This window comes from Lagenorhynchus albirostris, chromosome 17, assembly GCF_949774975.1.
Source record: "Lagenorhynchus albirostris chromosome 17, mLagAlb1.1, whole genome shotgun sequence".
NCBI lineage: Eukaryota > Metazoa > Chordata > Mammalia > Artiodactyla > Delphinidae > Lagenorhynchus > Lagenorhynchus albirostris.
Window position 1 is genome coordinate 81,490,028 of NC_083111.1, and position 19,758 is coordinate 81,509,785.

The 19,758-nt window shown below is 48.9% G+C and overlaps 1 protein-coding gene across 1 annotated transcript; it reads left to right on the top strand.

The window, feature by feature from the left end:
- Positions 1 to 13,540: 13,540 nt before the first annotated feature.
- On the top strand, positions 13,541 to 13,972 carry LOC132508182 (HIG1 domain family member 1A, mitochondrial-like). The gene has a single exon (XM_060128122.1). It carries the CDS (start codon positions 13,572 to 13,574, stop codon positions 13,824 to 13,826), a length of 255 nt encoding a protein of 84 aa, XP_059984105.1. The 5' UTR covers positions 13,541 to 13,571; the 3' UTR covers positions 13,827 to 13,972.
- Positions 13,973 to 19,758: the final 5,786 nt, after the last annotated feature.

Sequence of the window (19,758 nt, forward strand, 5' to 3'; positions counted from 1 at the left end):
CCCTCCCGCCCTGCCAGAGGGCAGTGGGGCCAGGTTTCTGTGCCACCTCCTGCCCACTCAGTGTTGCATGAGCCCTGTCTGCCAGCCCACCCCAGGTCTGGGGGCAACACCAGGTCCCAGGGGAGAGGGATGGAGCCAAGAGGTGAGGGTGCGCGTCCCCCCTCCTGTCCCAGCTCCCCCGCCTGCCATAAAGTGTCCCTTTCCCCTCCCCAGCCCCATACTAGCGTGCTGCCCTCTGGGGGACCTGCGGGGTGTGAGGGTCTCGTCCCTGTGCTGAGCCCTGAGGGCAGAGAGGACGGGTATGTTTCAGGGGAGGAGGACGCCTTCCTCTCATTCTGCTGTCTTTAAACAATAAATGGGACCTTCCGCGCTCTGTGTTCCCTTCATCACTGTCGTCACTGCCACTTCCTCCACAAGGTGGGGAGGGGTCTAGGCACTGCCAGTGTGAGGCAGCGAGCAGGACAGGCGTGGACGGCGGGGCTCGGCTCGGGGTGGAGGTCGTGGAGGTTAACGACAGCAGCTAATCTTTCTCTCTCGGTGCTTCCACCTCCGTTTTTGCAATCTTCCCAGCCACGTCATGAGCTGTATGCCGGGATTCCCAGCTGATGGACGGGGACCCCAAGGCTCCCGGTGGTTACGCGTGGTGCCTGGGTCACACGGTGTCTGCCACTCGTGCCTGGGAACTGCACGGCATGATGGGGGGGCGGGGGCTGCGACACCCTCATCATCTCGCCTCGGGCCTGATGGGCAGCGGCTTAGGTCACTGACCGCCCCCAGGCAGGCCTGTCCTGCTCCTCTGGCTCTGAAGGGCCCCCAGGGAGCCCATCAGCGGGCACCTGACACGTGGCCCAGGCCTGGCTCAGACGAAGGCCCTCCGCACCCCTCCCCCATGCCCCCCGAGAAACCTGCACACCGGAGCCCCCAGGGGAGAGCTGGCCGGAGGCTCTGAGGGCCCCTGGCCTGCCTCTGGCACCTTCCGCAGCTCTCCAGGCCCCACCCTGCCGTGGCCCTCAGCCTCAGCTGGTGCTGCGCGGCCTCCCCCGTGGCTCGTGCTGTCTCAGCTCCAGAGCCGTGCGCACCTACCCCTGGCGCTGGGATGTGCGCTCAGAGGTCAGCCAGCTGTCCTTATCCTCAGCCTCCCACAGAGGGGTCCCTCTGCTGCCCGGGGCTCGGTCGCTTTGAGCGCCTCCCTGCACTGAGCTCTCCTGAGCTCCTAGCCCCAGGGGACACTCCTGACCGTGGCCTTCCCCCACAGGGCCCGCTCTCCAGCCCTCTCTCACCTCCTCCCCGCGAGCCCATCAACCCACTCCTTTAACTGGCGCCAGCACCCCAGCATCTCTGAAGGGCCCCCCACACTGCGAGCCAGCACCCCCGTGCCCGCGGGCGCCTCGGCTGTGGCCTGCCCCGTACCTGCTGCTCCTGCGTGAGCTCTGTCAGCGTCCACCCGACCCCCAGGCCGGAAACGGGTCTGTCCTCTCTGCCCTCGCCCATCCTGCCCCACCCCCTCTCCCTGCCCACCCTCCTCGTGCTCATCTGTCAGCTCACCTCCACCAAGCCTCTGCCCAGCTGCCAGGTGTGCTTCCGACACACTGATCACACCACCCGCCTGATGGTCGCCAGCGGGATGCAGTCCCCCTTCCCCGATGGCTGCCTGCGTTGGCCTTCCGCTGTCCCCGAGCTCCTCGGCCTGAGCCACAGGCGGGCCCCACTTCCCCAGGCCCGACGCACACCGCCGTCCCCGCCACCGGGGCCCTTCCTGGAGACCACCTCGCGCCTCACGGCTACCCTCGGTCCCTCTGCTTTGCTCACCTGCCAAGCGCGGGCGGGCGACGCGGCTCCCCTTCCCCACCTCTCCTCGAGCAGGCGCGGCTCCTCATCCAAGGGACCCCGCCTGCAGGCGCTCCAAGCGCACGGGAACCTGCTCCGCGGTAGCCCACAGGCCCGTGAGGATTCCACGCAGGGGAGAAAACACGGAGCATCCGGGTGGTTGAAGAGAACGCCAGCAGAGGCAAGAGGAGCGGCTCAGGAATAAATGCCGAGCGAGATGTGCAGGGACGGTGTTTTCTCAGGGAGTTCAAGGAGGGCAAACTCTTGGCTGAGCTAGTCCCTGGGAGAGGCTCCCTGGGGACGACCAGGGGCTGCAGGTGTGGGCCAGGGCGGGGCCACCGCAGGAGGGAAGGCCAGGGCTGCACGTGGCTGAGGGCTTGGACCTGTCCTGCCGGTGAAGGGGCCTCTGGCAGGAGCCACAGCTGGCTGTGGGTTCAGGAAGATGCGTCCGGCAAGAGAATGTCCAGGAGAAGGGGTGGGTGCCAACAGGTGAAGAAAGCAGGGAGGAAGCAGATGAGATGTGCAGAGAGGAGATCAGGTGGGGCTCGGGGCTGGGGCAGCTGGCAGTGCCACAAAGGGCTCAGGATGGGCCTGGTCGAGGCGGGCAGGGCATCTCTGCCAATGGAGTTTGGCCTGCTGTCTGCTGTGTCCCCCTGGGAAGGAGGAAAGGGCAGCTTGTGGTCTGACCGGGTGGATGAGTGTGCAGAAGCAGCCACAGCAGTGGGGAGGCCAGCAGGGGAGATTGTTCAGGTGAGGAGAGGCAGCCCCCAACATCCAGGGGCCGGCCTGGTCCTATCAGCGAGGCCCTAGCGTTGTAGGGGCCAGCCTGGCACACTCAGATACAGGCCCTGGTGGGCTCCTGTTTAGAATATGCAGTTTCACATGCAGAACTGCATCAGACAAGGCCCCTCTGTGCCGGATTGGGTCAAGAGGAGAGGACTCTTCTGTAATCATGTCTGAACACAGACCAGAGGCAGGCATTGTCCAAGCCATAAAGAAGACCTACTGTGTGCATCCTGTCCTGCCTCATCTGAGCAGCTCCTGGCTCTTCAGAATGGACAGCTTGAGCCGGCCCCTAGTCCGTCCCCCTTCCAAAGAAGAGGTGTTGAGATACCCAGTATGGAATCCCAAGCAAAGCACTGCTTCTTTAAGCCCACCCCAATTCACCCAAACAAGCCAAGTCCCACAGGAAATCCTTCCAGGCCCCCTTCCTGTGGTCCCCCACCGCGTGCCGCAGTGAGCAGTAAGCCTGACCTGTTCAGCCACAGGGTGTCCTGTGGGCTTCCTCTGGAGCCTGGACACAGCTCGCTATACTAAGGCCACTATGTGAGGAGGACTAATTTATTCTCCAATCAAAAGTGTGTATTTACATGAGTAATCATTAAGTCCATTCTTGTTTTCAAGATTAAACGACACAGGACTTCCCTGGTGGCTCAGTGGTTAAGAATCCACCTGCCAATGCAGGGGACACGGGTTCGAGCCCTGGGCCAGGAAGATCCCACATGCCGTGAAGCAACTAAGCCCATGCGCCACAGCTTCTAAGCCTGCGCTCTGGAGCCTGTGAGCCACAACTGCTGAGCCCACGTGCTGCAAGTACTGAAGCCCACGTGCCTAGAGCCCGTGCTCCACAAAAAAGGAAAGCCACCGCAGTGAGAAGCCCGCGCACCACAACGAAGAGTAGCCCCCACTCCCCGCAACTAGGGAAAGGCCGCGCGCAGCAACAAAGACCCAACGCAGCCTAAAATAAATAAATTTATAAAGGAAAAAAAAGATTAAACGACACAAAGTCTCCGTCACATTCCCTGCCCTGCAAAAAAAGCAACACCATCGCTGGTGCCTGCTGAAAACCACGGTGAGAGGCCAGCCCAGGACCCCAGCTCACTCAGCATGCCCACAGATACCTTGTGCCACCTGCCCTGCTAACCAGGGCTACCGTCAGCATCTCAGAGCTGGTAGTGCCTTCAGGACAGGGACTGTGACCTGTGCATTTTAACACCCAGGCCAGCATCTAGTCCAGAGTGGGCGTGCCATTGGTGTCGACCGTGCGATGAGTGGATGAACTCTACGTGGCACGAGCCGCACAGGCACCAACTGCCCCAGGAGCGGGGCAGAGAACGCTGCAGACTTCCGGACTCTGGCTCAGCATCGGCATCAGGAGGGGGCATTTCAGGAGTGCAGGCAGCAAGACTGAAAGCCCAGGAAATGCATGGAGGCCCACTTGGGGGAGCCAGGTGGAAGAAAGTGGATGTGGGAGAGTTGAGGGGTCGAGGTTGGGTGTGACAGCTGTGGATGTAAAGCTCGAGTCTGAACTCTATTTCTCAGGCAGTGACGAGCCACTGGGGTTTTCCAGGGAAGAGCCCAGAAGTGGTTTGAATAAAGGCAGGAAAATCGGCGAGGACCACAGTGACGGGGCGGCAGGGAGGGCCGGGCCTGGGGAGCAGAGGGCGCTTGGGAGGGGAGGCATGGGTGCAGGCCTGGTCCCGGGGCTGTAGCTCCCAAGGCAGCCCTTCCCCATCGGGGCCCAGACGCTGCACCCCGGCCAGCAGCATGGCTTGGCCCGTCTGCTGCCAAACGTTCTGTGTTCCTGAGTGTCTCCTTCGTCTCAGGCTTGTCAGGCACTGGAGACCTTTCAGAACGCCCCAGATGCAAACCACCCACCACAAACACACACACACATGCACACCCACAACCTCTCAACTCCCACCTTCACTGCTAAAGAAGGCCTCTTCTCCCCGTGGGCCCTCATCCCCCGGGACCCAGTTCACAAGGTCACCCACATGTCCACCCCCGCAAACCTTCGGGCTCTTGTGCAGCAACTTCCTCCTTTGAAACCTGTGCCCTCTCCTCTCCTTCATCCAACTCTGGTCTGCTTTTCGCTGGTATCCAGCAGCTTCCCGGATGTGGGAGGGCTCTAGCACCAGGTTCAGAATCCTCCTCTCCACCGCAACTGCTATGACGACCCTGGGGCATTTTGGGTGGTATCTTCCAAGTGCCTCTCTCACCTATGCCCTTCTCTCGAGTCAAGGCCATGACCACCTCTGAGCAGACCCAAACCATCCTCGGCACCACAGACAAAGAGATGATGGCATGTCCCTGCTTAAATGCCTTCAGAGGACTTCCTGTCAGGATGGCGGACTGACTGACCCGAGATCCTGACTCCTACTCTTAACACATAAAACTGCCAGATATAATACTTCTAAACTTTTAAACAAATGAGCCGGAATGCAAAAATAAATGTGAAGGGAGACCCTGCGGCTGTGAGGGAAGACTTACAGCTATGGGATTTAGAGAGGTTGTGCTGAGGAAACAAGAATTAGCATTTAGGACCTACCAGGGGAAGGAGCCTTGGCGAAACCGCAGGCTCTCAACTATCAGGGAGCCTTAAGAACAGAGCCTTACCAAAGGACAATCCGGACTTGCCTCATCTCTGCCCCAAGGGTTGAATGTAATTGGCCCCACTTTATCTGCGGACTCTATCTTCCTGTAAGAAGATAACATCACCCGGAACCTCTACGGTCTTTCAATACACAAGCTGTCAGTTAGAAATTGCTAGGCATTTCAAAAGACAGAACTATATGACTGAAAACCAAGAGGAAAAATGAGATGACAGAAACAGACCTAAAAGTGACTCAAAGATGGGAGATAGCAAAAAAGGACTTTAAAATAAATATGATTGATATGTTAAGCAAAATGCAGGGGGAAATGGAGATACATGGAAGATAATATGGAGATTTCCCAGAGAATTGAATTCTATAAAAAGAATCAAACTGAGCATCTTGAATGGAAAAATACAATTAACTGAAACTAAAAATTCAATAGATGGGTTTAAGGGTCAATTAGACAAGTCAGAAGAAAGGATTAGTGAACTGAAAGGTCAATAGAAAATATCCAAACTTACAAAGGGAAAAAAAGAATGGATAGAGGAAATAGTATAATAGGTGGGGAAAGAGTAAAAAATACACATATGTAGAGTCCCAGAGGAGAAGAGAGAAAGAATGGAGAAGTAATGTCGGAAGAGATAACACCTGAAAATTTCCCCAAACAATAGGACATCAACCCACAATCTACCAAAACTGACACAAAAAGAAGGTTATGCTTACCTCTAAAATTTTCCAATTTTTTTAAGAGTCCACTGTCATGAATTGAATTGTGTCCCCTCAAAATTCAAATGTTGAAGTCCCAATCTCCAGTACCTCATTATGTGACCTTACTTGGAAATGAGGTCATTGCAGATATAATTAATTAAGATATGGTCATACTTCCTCATACTAGGACACAAAGCAAGCCTTAACAAATTTAAGAGGATAGATATTATTTCAAGCATCTTTTCTGACCACAACAGCATGAAACTAGAAATCAACCATAGAAAGAGAAATAAGAAATAAACGATTACATGGAGACTAAACAACATGCTACTAAAAAACCAATGGGTCAATGATGAAATCAAAGAAGAAATTTAAAAATACCTTGAGACAAATGACAATGAAAATACAACCATACAAAATCTATGGGATGCAGCAAAAGCAGTCCTTAGAGGGAAGTTCATTGCGATATAGGCCTTCCTCAAAACACAGGAAAAATCTCAAATAAACAACCTAACCTACCACCTTAAAGAATTAGAAAAACAAAAACAAATAAAACCTAAAGTCAGCAGAAGGAAGGAAATAATAACGATCAGAGAGGAAACAAATAAAATAGAGATTTGAGAAACAATAGAAACAAATCAATAAAATCAAGAACTGGTTCTTTGAAAGGGTAAACAAAATTTACAAACCTCTGGCCAGGCTCACCAAGAAGAAAAGAGAGAGGACCCAAACAAACACAATAAGAAATGAAGGAGGAGAAATAACAAGCAATACTGCAGAAATACAAAAAACCATAAGAGAATACTATGAACAATTATTTGCCAACAAATTGGACAAACTAGAAGAAATGAACAAGTTTCTAGAAGGATACATCCCATGAAAACTGAATCGAGAAGAAATAGATCATTTGAACAGACCAATCACTAGAAGTGAAATAGAATCTGTAATTAAAAAAAAACAAAAAACAAAAAATCTCCCTAAGATTGAAGAGGAAGGAACATTCCCAAAGTCATTCTATGAAGCCACCGTCACTCTGATACTAAAACCAAAGACATTACCAAAGGAGAAAATTATAGGCCAATATCTTTGATGAATATAGATGCAAAAATTCTCAACAAAATATTAGCAAACCGAATCCAACAACACATAAAGAGGATCATACACCACGATCAAGATAGATTCATCCCAGGGTCACAAGGACGGTTCAACATACGCCAATCAGTCAATGTGATACACCACATCAACAAAAGAAAAGACAAAAACCACATGATCATCTCAATAGATGCAGAAAAAGCTTCTGATAAAATTCAACATCGATTAATGATAGAAACTCTTACCAAAGTGGGTATACAGTAAGTCCCCTACATACGAACGAGTTCCATTCCAAGAGCGCCTTCTTAAATCCAATTTGTTTGTAAGTCCAACAAAGTTAGCCTAGGTACCCAACTAACACAATCAGCTATATAGTACTGTACTGTAATAGGTTTATAATACTTTTCACACAAATAATACATAAAAAAACAAACAAAAATGGGCTTCCCTGGTGGCACAGTGGTTGAGAGTCCGCCTGCCGAAGCAGGGGATATGGGTTCGTGCCCTGTTCCAGGAAGATCCCACATGCCGCAGAGTGGCTGGGTCCATGAGCCATGGCCGCTGAGCCTGCGCGTCTGGAGCCTGTGCTCCGCAACGGGAGAGGCCACAACAGTGAGAGGCCCATGTACCGCAAAATAATAATAATAATAAAGAAAGGAGAAAGAAAGAAAACATTTTAAATCTTACAGTACAGTACCTTGAAAAGTACAGTAGTACAGTACAACAGCTGGCATACAGGGGCTGGCATCAAGTGAACAGGCAAGAAGAGTTACTGACTGGAGGAGGGAGAGGAGGTGGGAGATGGTAGAGCCGAAGGATCGTCAGCAACAGGAAATGGAAGGCAAGCTGCAATCTCACTCACACCTGACGTTGATGGCACAGGCTCTGGTTCCTTGCTGGATTCAATTCTATCTACCCTCTTGAAAAAACGATCCAGTGATTTCTGGGTAGTAGCTCTTTTTTTCTCATCGTAGATGACACGGTAGCACTGGATTGCATTCTGAACGGCTGCTACAACCTTCGTGTACCATTCTATATTCGGGTCCTGTGCCTCAAAAACTAACAGTGTCTCCTCAAATAAAGAAAATGCCCTTGCCATTTCCTGCATTGTGAATCTCTTCGGTTCTTCAGTTACTTCTTCTTCCTCTTGTCACTCCACCCTCTCAATTATTTTCACTTTTGTTTCCATCGTTATCGCTTGGCGCTTCTTAGCAGTACCAGCTACACACCGCCGTTTTTACGGTTGCTTCCAGACAGCCTGGGCTTGAAATAAAGCTACTGTACTACTATACTCTATACAGTCCTGTACAATAAAGTGCACAAAAGCACAACCACTTGTAGAGGATGCATACGCGTGACAAAATATGCCAAACGTGTGAACTAACTTACGTGATTGGACATGTGAATGCACGTTTGCATCTTTGAAAGTTCACAACTTGAAGGTTTGTATGTAGGGGACTTACTGTACAGGGAACATATCTCAACATAATAAAAGCTATTTATGACAAACCCATAGCCAACATAATACTCAATGGTGAAAAGCTGAAAGCCTCCCTGCAAAAATCTGGAACAAGACAAGGATGCCCACTCTCACCACTTCTATTCAACATAGTATTAGAAGTCCCAGCAACAGCAATCAGACAAGAAAAAGAAATAAAACATATCCAAACTGGAAGGGAAGAGGAAAAATTGTCATTATATGCAGATGACATGACACTATATATAGAAAACCCTAAAGACTCCACGCGAAAACTACTAGAACTGATAAACAAATTCAGCAAGGTAGCAGGATACAAGATTAACATACAGAAATCTATTGTATTCCTTATACTAACAATGAAATATCAGAAAGAGAAAGTAAAAAAGCAATCCCTTTAAAAACCCCATTAAAAAAAAAACTTAGGAATAAACCTGACCAAGGAGGTGACAGACTTATATGCTGAGAACTATAAATCGCTGATAAAGGAAACTGAAGATGATTCAAAGAAATGGGAAGATATCCCATGTTCTTGGACTGGAAGAATTAATATTGTTAAAATGGCCATACTACTCAAAGCAATCTACAGATTTAATGTGATCCCTATCAAATTACCCATGACGTTTTTCACAGAACTAGAAAAAACAATCCTAAAATTTATATGGAATCATAAAAGACCCAGAATTGCCAAAGCAATCCTGAAGAAAAAGAACAAAGCAGGAGGCATAAGCCTCCCAGACTTCAGACCATACTACAAAGCAACAGTGATCAAAACAGAGTGGTACTGGGACAAAAACAGATGTATGGATCAATGGAACAGAATAGATAGCCCAGAAAGAAACACACACACCTACAGTCAATTAATCTTAGAGAAAGGAGGCAAGAATATACAATGGGAAAAAGACAGTCTCTTCAGCAAGTGGTGCTTGGAATGCTGGACAGCTGTATATAAATCAATGAAGTTAGAACAGTCCCTCACACCATACACAAAAATAAACTCAAAATGGCTTAAAGACTTAAATATAAGACATGACGCCATAAAACTCCTAGAAGAGAACATAGGCAAAACGTTCTCTGACATAACTCATAGTAATGTTTTCTTAGGTCTCCCAAGGCCAAATAAATAAAAGCAAAAATAAACAAATGGGACCTAGTCAAACTTATAAGCTTCTGCACAGCATAGGAAACCATAAACAAAACAAAAAGACAACCTACGGCATGGGAGAAAACATTTGCAAATGATGCGACCGACAAGGGCTTTACTTCCAAAATATAGAAACAACTCATACAACTCAAACAATCCAGTCAAAAAATGGGCAGAAGATATAAATAGACATTTATCCAAAGAGAACATATAGGGGACTTCCCTGGTGATGCAGTGATTAAGAATCCACCTGCCAGTGCAGGGGACACGGGTTTGAGACCTGGTCCGGGAAGATCCCACATGCCGAGGAGCAGCTAAGCCTGTGCACCGCAACTACTAAGCCTGTGCTCTAGAGCCCTTGAGCCACAACTACTGAGCTGGCGTGCCACAACTACTGAAGCCCATGCGCCTAAAGCCCATGCTCCGCAACAAGAGAAGCCACCACAGTGAGAAGCCCGCACACCCCAGAGAAGAGTAGCTCCTGCTGGCCGCAACTAGAGACAGCCTACGCACAGCAACGAAGACCCAACGCAGCCAAAAATAAATAAATAAATAAATAATAAATTTCTAAAAAAAAAAAAGAGAGAAGGGCTTCCCTGGTGGCGCAGTGGTTGAGGGTCCGCCTGCCGATGCAGGGGACACGGGTTCGTGCCCCGGTCCGGGATGATCCCACATGCCGCGGAGTGGCTGGGCCCGTGAGCCATGGCTGCTGAGCCTGCGCGTCCAGAGCCTGTGCTACGCAAAGGGAGAGGCCACAACAGTGAGAGGCCTGCGTACCGCAAAAAAAAAAAAGAAGAAGACATATAGATGGCCAGCAGGCACAGGAAAAGATGTTCAACATTGCTAATTATTAGAGAAATGCAAATCAAAACTACAGTGAGGTATCATCTCACACCAGTCAGAATGGGCATCATTAAAAAGTCTACAAATAATAAATGCTGGAAATGGTGTGGAGAATAGGGAACCTTCCTACACTGTTGATGGGACTGTAAATTGGTGCAGTGATTATAGAAAACAGTACAGAAGTTCCTTAAAAAACTAAAAACAGAGTTATCATACGATCCTGCAATCCCACTCTTGGGCATATATCCAGAGAAAACTCTAATTCGAAAAAATAGGGGCTTCCCTGGTGGCACAGTGGTTGAGAGTCCGCCTGCTGATGCAGGGGACGCAGGTTCGTGCCCCGGTCCGGGAAGATCCCACATGCCGCAGAGCAGCTAGGCCCATGAGCCATGGCCGCTGAGCCTGTGCGTCCGGAGCCTGTGCTCCGCAAGGGGAGAGGCCACAACAGTGAGAGACCCGCATACTGCAAAAAAAAAAAAAGAAAAGAAAAGATACATGCACCCCAACATTCATAGCAGCACTATTCACAATAGCCAAGACATGGAAGCAACCTGTGTCCACTGACAGATGAATGGATAAAGAAGATGTGATACACTTATACAGTGGAATATCACTCAGCCATAAAAAAGAATGCAATAATGTCATTTGTAGCAACATCGGTGGACCTAGAGATTATAATTCTAAGTGAAGTCAGACAGAGAACGACAAATACCATATGATATCACTTATATGAGGAATCTAAAATATGACACAAATGAACTTATCTACAAAACAGAAACAGACTCACAGACATAGAGAATAGACTTGTGGTTGCCAAGTGGGGGTGGGGGAGAGGGAGAGACTGGGAGTTTGGGGTTGGTAGATGCAAACTATTACATTTATAATGGATAAATAGGTCTTCCCTGGTGGCGCAGTGGTTAAGAATCCGCCCGCCAATGCAGGGCACACGGGTTCGAGCCCTGGCCCAGGAAGATCCCACATGCTACGGAGCAGCTAAGCCCGTGCGCCACAACTACTGAGCCTGTGCTCTAAAGGCCGCAAGTCACAACTACTACTCAGCTCATGTGCCACAACTACTGAAGTCTGCGCGCCTAGAAGCCAAAACAAGAGAAGCCATCACAATGAGAAGCCTGCGCACTGCAATGAAGAGTAGCCCCCGCTCGCCGCAACTAGAGAAAGCCCGTGTGCAGCAATGAAGACCCAACACAGCCCCAAATTAAAATTAATTAATCAATTATTTTTTAAAAATGCTTAGGGATTATGGCAGAGGCTCCCTAAGACCACTCCCAGGTTTGACAACTCAGGGGATTCAGCATATACTCCTGCTTACAGCTACGATTTATTACAGAGAAAGGATATAAAGCAAAATCAGCACAGAAAATAGACTCAGGGGGCCAAATGTGAAGGAAACCCGGCACAAGCTTTCAACAGTCTTCTCCCTGTGGAGTCACACAGGACGAACTTAATTCCTTGAGCAATGAGTTGGGACCACACACGTGCAATGCTGTCTGTCAAGGAAGATTATTAGAGACTCAGCACCCAAGGTTCTCATAGGGGGCTGATCATACAGGCACCCTCTGCCTAGCAGGTACCAAAATTCCAGACTCCCAGAAGGAACTCAGAAGCTGAGCATGAGCCATGTTGTTTGAACCAACAGCTTAGGCACAGTGAGCCATTCTTAGCAGTTTATCAGTTCTGAGGATTATCGGAACTCTCCCGAAATCAAATTTCCAGATGACAACCAAGGCCAAGCAGACTTTTCTTTTTTCTTTTTTTTTTTTTTGAAGAAATATGGACTTTAATGAAGATTCTTTCCCTTTGGTATAAGTGAGACCTGTGAAAACATCCAAACAAAAAGAAAAGAAAAAAAGGGAGGTGAGGATTTCGATAGTCCACGCTCCCTTATCCATAAGGCCTAAGGACAGAGCAGGGCTTGCACCCCTGTAGCTGCGGCTGGACCCGCCTGGGGAAGGGATTCAGTAACTGCAGGTTTTAAGTGTCCCGCCCACCCACCCGCCCCGTGTGGAACTAACACTCATTCAGCCAAACTTCTGCCTCCCAGCCTTGCGTGGGAGGTCCAAGTTTCTCTAGTCCTAGCTCACACTCGAACTCTCTCAACCTCTGGTCTCTCAGAAAAGATAACGCTACTGGCAAAGGCCGGGGTGAGGAAAATGCCGATAGTTGTAAAAGGGCTTTGAAAAGTCAAAAAGGTGATGTATAAATTGATTATTATCATTGTGTGCTCAGGAATAAGCGATGGAAAACAAATTAGGAAAGTAAATCTACAGCCCTAAAATATATGCATATAAAATAAAACATAAATGCAGTTCCAAATCTACTGATGGTATCTGAGAATTGACTACTGCTTTAGAGTCTCAATGCCCCGCTTCCCACCTCCACAAAATCCACCTAGGATGACACTTCAGTCACCCCCCGCCCCAACCCCAGCAGGAGGAGGCAGGGCAGAGGCTACAGGGGGAAGGCTATACTTTGGCTCTAGAGTATAGCATGCATGCAGCACGGGAGGGGTGGGCTTACAAAATGTATATATAGACCCCCTGGGGTGAGGGGCCCCGCCCAGGAGGCACTGAGCAAGGGAGGGGTCCATCTCCCCGCTGGCTGGGAGGGGGCTCTGAGGCAATCTCTAAGGGTTACATACCCCGGGGAGAGGGGGCAGCTGCCACTCCTGCCTGTGTTCCAAGCAGACCTTTCTAAGGACAGCAGTCTCAGGCCTGCTGCGTTAACTCTTTTCTTCACAGTGACAAACTAAACAAATGTGTGCAATGCCTGTCTACTGAAAACTACAAAACACTTCTGAGAGAAATTTTAGAAGACCTAAATAAATAGAGGAATGTACCAAATTCGCGCCTCAGACTCTACTGATGGCAAGTCTTCACAAATTGATCTAGAAGTTCAACACAATCCCAGTCAAAATCCTAGCAGGTGGGCTTCCCTGGTGGCTCAGTGGCAGAGAGTCCGCCTGCCGATGCAGAGGACACGGCTTCGTGCCAAGGTCTGGGAAGATCCCACATGCCGCGGAGCGGCTGGGCCCGTGAGCCATGGATGCCTGCGGTGTCGTGCAGGTGTCTATTCTTCAATCACTATGTCAAGTGACACAGATGTTTCTCTTTCTTCATATGATGAAGATCAGGGATTTAAACTTATCCGAAAAGCTAGAGAGGCACCATTTGTCCCCATTGCAATGGCAGGTTTTGCAGCAATCGCTGCATATGGATTATATAAATTGAAGAGCAGGGGCAATACTAAAATGTCTGTTCACCTGATCCACATGTGTGTGGCAGCCCAAGGCTTTGTTGTGGGAGCAGTGGCTCTTGGTATGGGCTATTCCATGTATTGAGAATTCTGGGCAAAACCTAAACCTTGGAAGAGGAGATGCTGTCTTGGTCTCGGTGGCGCTTGCTTTAGTTAGACATCTCATATTGAGGTTATATGTTTATGTTGAAAATAAATTCTGCGGGTCAGACAATAACATGGTAATTTGAATACTGGCTTCCTTTCTTGCAGGCTTGATTTGCCTAGTGACTAGTTCACTAGCTATAGGTCATTCAGGGGAGTCAGATTAGCACAAAAACATGTCACTTTTAAATGCACTTGATAGTGGTACAATGTCCACCTTCTTAAACTCTTCTAATAAAATTAGTTGTGAAGAGGACAGCATGCTCCCAGTTGCTGCAGAATGTCCTATGCTTTTGATGTAATGGAGGAGTCCTATTTACCCCATTTAATTTAACTCTTTCTGACTGCCTTGTGGACTGAGTACTGTTTTTAAGGTCTGGCTGGCTCTTGAAGAACCCTTTCAGAACAGTGCACGGAATACAACATTATAAACCTCCCAGCAACTATGTGTGTGTTTATAAACCAAACCTAAAGAGCTGGTAACAGCTGCTTTGAAGTAGTATCTGTTTCAGAATCATAGTTGTAAACATGAGAATAACTTAACTATAGATCCCCGTTTAGCTCTTTTGTAATTGCAGAATTATAGTTTGCTGCTGTTATATTAGAATAATTTTTAAATGGCATTTTGAAATAGAAGTGTGTATTTTAAGTGCTAATGCAAAGGTAAATGAAAAATACTTTAAAAAATTTATATGGAAATGCAAAAGAATTAGAAAAGCCAAAAGAATTTTGAAAAAGAAGAAAAAAGTTGGAAGACCTGATTTCAAAATTCACTCTAAGGCTATAATAATCAAGACAGTGTGATACTGTCCTAAGGAGGGACATATAGATCAGTGGAACAGAATAGAGAATAGAGACCTACAGACCTAGAGACCTACAGACCTAGAGAATAGAGAAATAGACCTACACATATTTCTTTTAAAAATGATAATGGAAAAATTAGATATCAATATTAAAGAAGAACAACCTCAACCCTTACCTCACGTCATACACAAAAATTAACTTAAAATGGATCATAGACCTAAATGTAAAAACTAAAATTACAAAAACTTCGACATGAAAATGTAGGTGAATATCTTCATGGCCCTAGAGTAGGCAGATTTCTTAGATAGGACACAAAAAGCACAGACCATTTAACACATTTTTTTGGATAAACTTAAAACCTTTTGCTCTTCAAAAGGAAATGCCCTGGTGGCGCAGTGGTTAAGACCCCACACTCCCAATGCAGGGGGCCCAGGTTCGATCGCTGGTCCGGGAACTAGATCCCACATGCATGCTGCAACTAAGGAGTCCGTCTGCCACAACTAAGGAGCCCTCGAACCCCAAATAAGGAGCCTGCTTGCTGCAACTAAGACCCAATGCAACCAAATAAATAAGTAAATAAATAAATAAAAAGGAAATGAAAAGACAAGGCACAACTTGGAGAAAATATTTTCAATACATATATTTGGCAAAGAATTTGTATCCAGACATACAAGTGCTTTTACAACTTCATAATTAGAAGACACGCAACCTAATTTTTTTAAATGGGCAAAAGATTTCAGGAACCTCATAAAAGAAGATATAGAAATGGCCAGTAAGCACATGAATTATTTTCAAAATCATTAGCCATCAAGGACATGCAAATTAAAACCACAATGAGATGCCACTCTACATTCACTAGAATAGCTGAAATTTAAAGATTTACATTAACATACTGGCAAGGATGTAGAGCAACTGGAACTCTCATTTACTGCTGGTGGAAAAGTAAAACGGTATAACCACTTTGGAAAACAATTTGGTAGTTTATAATACATATTTACCATATGATCTAGCAGTTCTACTCCTAGATTTTTAACCAAAGATTTATACACGTGTTCATAGCAGCTTTATTCATAATTACCAAAAATAGGAATGACTGAAATGCCCATCGACGGGTGAAGGAATAAACGAATCGTGATAGTCACGTAACAGAATACTACTTAGCCATAAAAAAGGAACAAACTAGTAACACACACAACCACAAGGGTGGATCTCAAAAACACCATGCAAACACAAAAGAACATATACTGTATGATTACTACTCCAGAGAAGACTAATCTATTAGGACCAGGGATGGGAGGTGAGAATTGCTAGGAAAAGGCACGGGGAAACTTTGGGGTAATAGAAAAATTCTATACCCTGTTGCAGTGGTGCTCACATGGTATACAGGTTTGTCAAAACTCATCAGATTGTATGCTTAAAATGGGTACATTTTATTGCATGAGAATTACACCTTGATAGAGTTGATTTTTTTAAATAAATGTAGGCAAAAGTATAACAAAACCGCTTCCTCTTCTGCTTGAGAATTTGCCCTTTGGTTAATTGTCTAGCTATGTTCCCCTGGTAACCAGATAAAGGTAGAATGTCAACAATTTAACTAGGCAACACTGCTTACGGTAACAATCGCCCCTATTAGAAGATGCACGATGTGGACAGGCAGGAACTAGAAATGAACTATGAACGCCTGAGAGAAGCCATAACTCTGGCTTCCTGGAGGACAGTGATTCTTGAAGCAGAGCACGTCTCTTGTGGAGACGCTGGAAGCTACACCTATGCAACTGTCGCAAGACATATGGCTCCTGTGAGGCGTAAGGTTTGGAAGCCCTGCCCAGCATGAATCTCATCCCCTTGCGTGTGAGCTGTCACCTGTGGGTCCTTGATGGCTGTATAAATCGCTCCATGATTCCTTCAGAAAAAGAAGATGTAGCTCCCCTGCTGGCCAACTGTATTTCCTGCACATCTGAGCAGATGGTTGCCAAGGGTGGCCCTTGGTCATCTTACAGATGGGGCTGGGGATTTAGTGGACTAAGAAGATCCCCCGATGGACACTGCAGTGTGTATCTCACAGAAGAGTAAGAGAAATGGCCATGAAACATATGACGGATGACCTGTTAACCTCAGAAATTATCAAGGGGGGATTCCCCAGTGGTGCAGTGGTTGGGAGTCCGCCTGCCAATGCAGGGGACACGGATTCGAGCCCTGGTCCGGGAAGATCCCACATGCCGCGGAACAACTGGGCCTGTGCGCCACAACTACTGAACCTGCGCTCTAGAACCCGCGAGCCACAACTACTGAAGCCCGCGCGCCTAGAAGCCGTGCTCCGCAACAAGAGAAGCCACCATGATGAGAAGCCGGCGCACCGCAACGAAGAGTAGCCCCCGCTCGCTGCAACTAGAGAAAGCCCACGCACAGCGACGAAGACCCAACGCAGCCAAAAATAAAATAAATAAATTTATAAATTATCAAGAGGATGCAAGTCTAGTCCTAAAGCAGTGGCTGGCACTGGCTGAATGAAACCAAGACTACAATGAGATACCAGTACCATCCATCCAATGGGAAAAAAAAATCAAGAATTCTGACAATACCAAGCGTTGGAGAAGATACATAGCAACAGGATCACTTGAGCTTTGCTGGTGAGCAAGCCAATTAGCAAATCAATTTGACATTATCTTGTGAAGTTGGAAACTTACATTTCTACAACCCAGAATTCTACTCCTAGGTATGCCCAACATAAATTTTTGCACTTGTATGCCTGGGGACACGTATAAGAATGTTCACAGTGTCTTTGTTCGTATTAGCGAAAACCTGTAAGCAACTCAGACGTCCACAGACAAGATTATGGATGTATAAACTGTGGTACATGCACAGAAGGGCAGAGTGTCCAACAGTCGAAATGAAAGAAATGGCAGCTACATGGAACAATATTGTAACAATTTTGCTCTCTGACCACAGGTAACAAAATTTTAAATTAACAACAAGATTAAAAACGAACGTTTGGAAACTAAAATACTCTTTGTTGGCTGCCCATTGGAGGCGCAGTGTTTCTAACAGAGACACTCCTGTGTTTGGGCAGAAAAAATGTGGTGCTGGACCGCGCAGCACAGCGCGAGAGGGCTTAGCATTTTTGGTACTGACACCCCACCGTCCGTGTGACACGAGAAAGCCCACACGCACTTGCAAATGGACAGCCCCCTTGGTGACAAGCACTGCCCGCCCCTCCACCCTGCACCCAGCACCCAGGATAAAGTCCAGGCTGTCTGACGGGGCCTCAGGGCCTTGACGATTGCCCGGCCTCCCCCTCTCTTGTCCCTGATCTGTACACTTCAGCTGCCCCGTACACTTCAGCTGCCCCAAACTCCCTTGACTCTGGGTCTTTGTACCTTCCCCTCCCTTTCCCCACCCGATATTCCTCTAACCTGGCTGGCTCCTTCCAGGGTTTAGATCTTCAGAAGTCATTCCCCTGCGGCGCACCCCTGACCCCCAGCCAGGGCTAGATGCCCTTTGCCTCGGCTTCCCCAGCAAAGCCCTCGCCCACTGTGTGGTCGCTGTCTGTTTGTCGATCTGTGTGCTCCACTTACTGTAATTCTCTGTAATGCTTGTGATGCCACCATGGCCACCTGGATACCCAGCACGGTGTATGGCACACAACTGCTGCTCAGTAAATCTAGTCCCTGTTGAATTGCCTTGTGTGTCAAAGAGCACACAGCACTGCCCGAGTCCAGAGTGGAGGGAGTGTGGGAATGGGACGGCTTCCTCAAGGCACAGGTGACACACGAAGAAAAAGGATTAGCCTCCCGTGGGTGATTCCCTCAAGGGGCCTCAGGGAGCGTCCAGGCCACCCAGAAGTGCACTCCATCCCCCGCACTGTGTCGGTGGGCGAGACACTTCCCCGCTGACTGTGCCCTGCTCTCACTTCCCTCTGAATTTGCCATTTCTAACATCGTCTCCAAGTGTCTGTCCGTCATCCGTTGCCACTTCTGCCGGCGCAGGCCCTTCCACGTGCTTCTTGGAAGGTCCCACTCACCGAGTCTCTGCTGGCCTTCTTTTCCTTCATTCTCCCCACTTCCGTGCTGCCCTCAGCAGTCACCCAGCCCTCCCCAGCCCTCCCCTAATTCTCAGCCGCTGAGTGCCGCAGGCTCCGGCTCCGGCTCCGGCTCTGCATGCTCACTTCCCCGCAGGATTTCACCCTCCTTCCCCCACAGCGAGCTCACCTCCTGACCTGCAGGCTCCCAAACCAAGGCCCACTGAGGCTCCCCGCAGCCCAGGTGCTCTGGGAATGGACCAGACCAGCCTCCCACTTAGGGACCTCACCGTTTGGGGCACTGCCCATCCCACCACTGCATCCCGGCCACACACCTCTCACCCTGCTCCTCGTGTCCGGCCAGGTGCAAACCGGCAAGCCCTCAAGCCTTCTCCCCTCCCAGCCCACCCTGTTTCCCTCCCGCGCCCATCTGCCCTCCCTCCCCCAGGTGCACAGGGCCTGCTCCATGCCCCTTGTCCCACCACTTCGCGCCCTGGCTCAGCCCCCTCTGACGGGCCTTTCCCAGCCCATCCTGAGGCAGTCCGAGGCTGGGAGGGCACTCACAGGGCAAGGTGGCCTGGTGTCCTCCCAGGGACATTTCATGGACCTCGGCATGACCAAGCAGCCCTGCTACCAGCCTGCACACTCAGCACCCTGCTCCACTCTCCCCAGTCCTGGCTCTCCGCCTCACCCTGCTCTCAGCACAGGGTCAAACGGCGGCTGACGCCTAGAGAGCACTGGGTATGAGCTTACACACCCCCTGTCACATGGCTCCCCAACCACCTGCTCTGCCTACATCCCATGTACAGGCCCCACGCGTGCCACCAGCCCCTCCCCTGGTTCACGCTGTCCTGCCCCAACCTGCTCTGCCTACATCCTGTGGACAGGCCCCAGGCATGCCACCGGCGCCTCCCCTGGTTCACGCTGTCCTGCCCTACAGCCTTCTGGCTCTGCTTCTACGTGGCCTGCCGGTTCCTGCCTCAGGACCTTTGCTCTGCCCCTCATCCCAGCTCTCAGACACGATGTCATCTCAGAGGCCCTGTAGTCCACC

Bases quoted from the DNA above. Each gene is read 5' to 3' on its own strand.
- LOC132508182 (XM_060128122.1), top strand. From the start codon at position 13,572: ATGTCAAGTGACACAGATGTTTCTCTTTCTTCATATGATGAAGATCAG.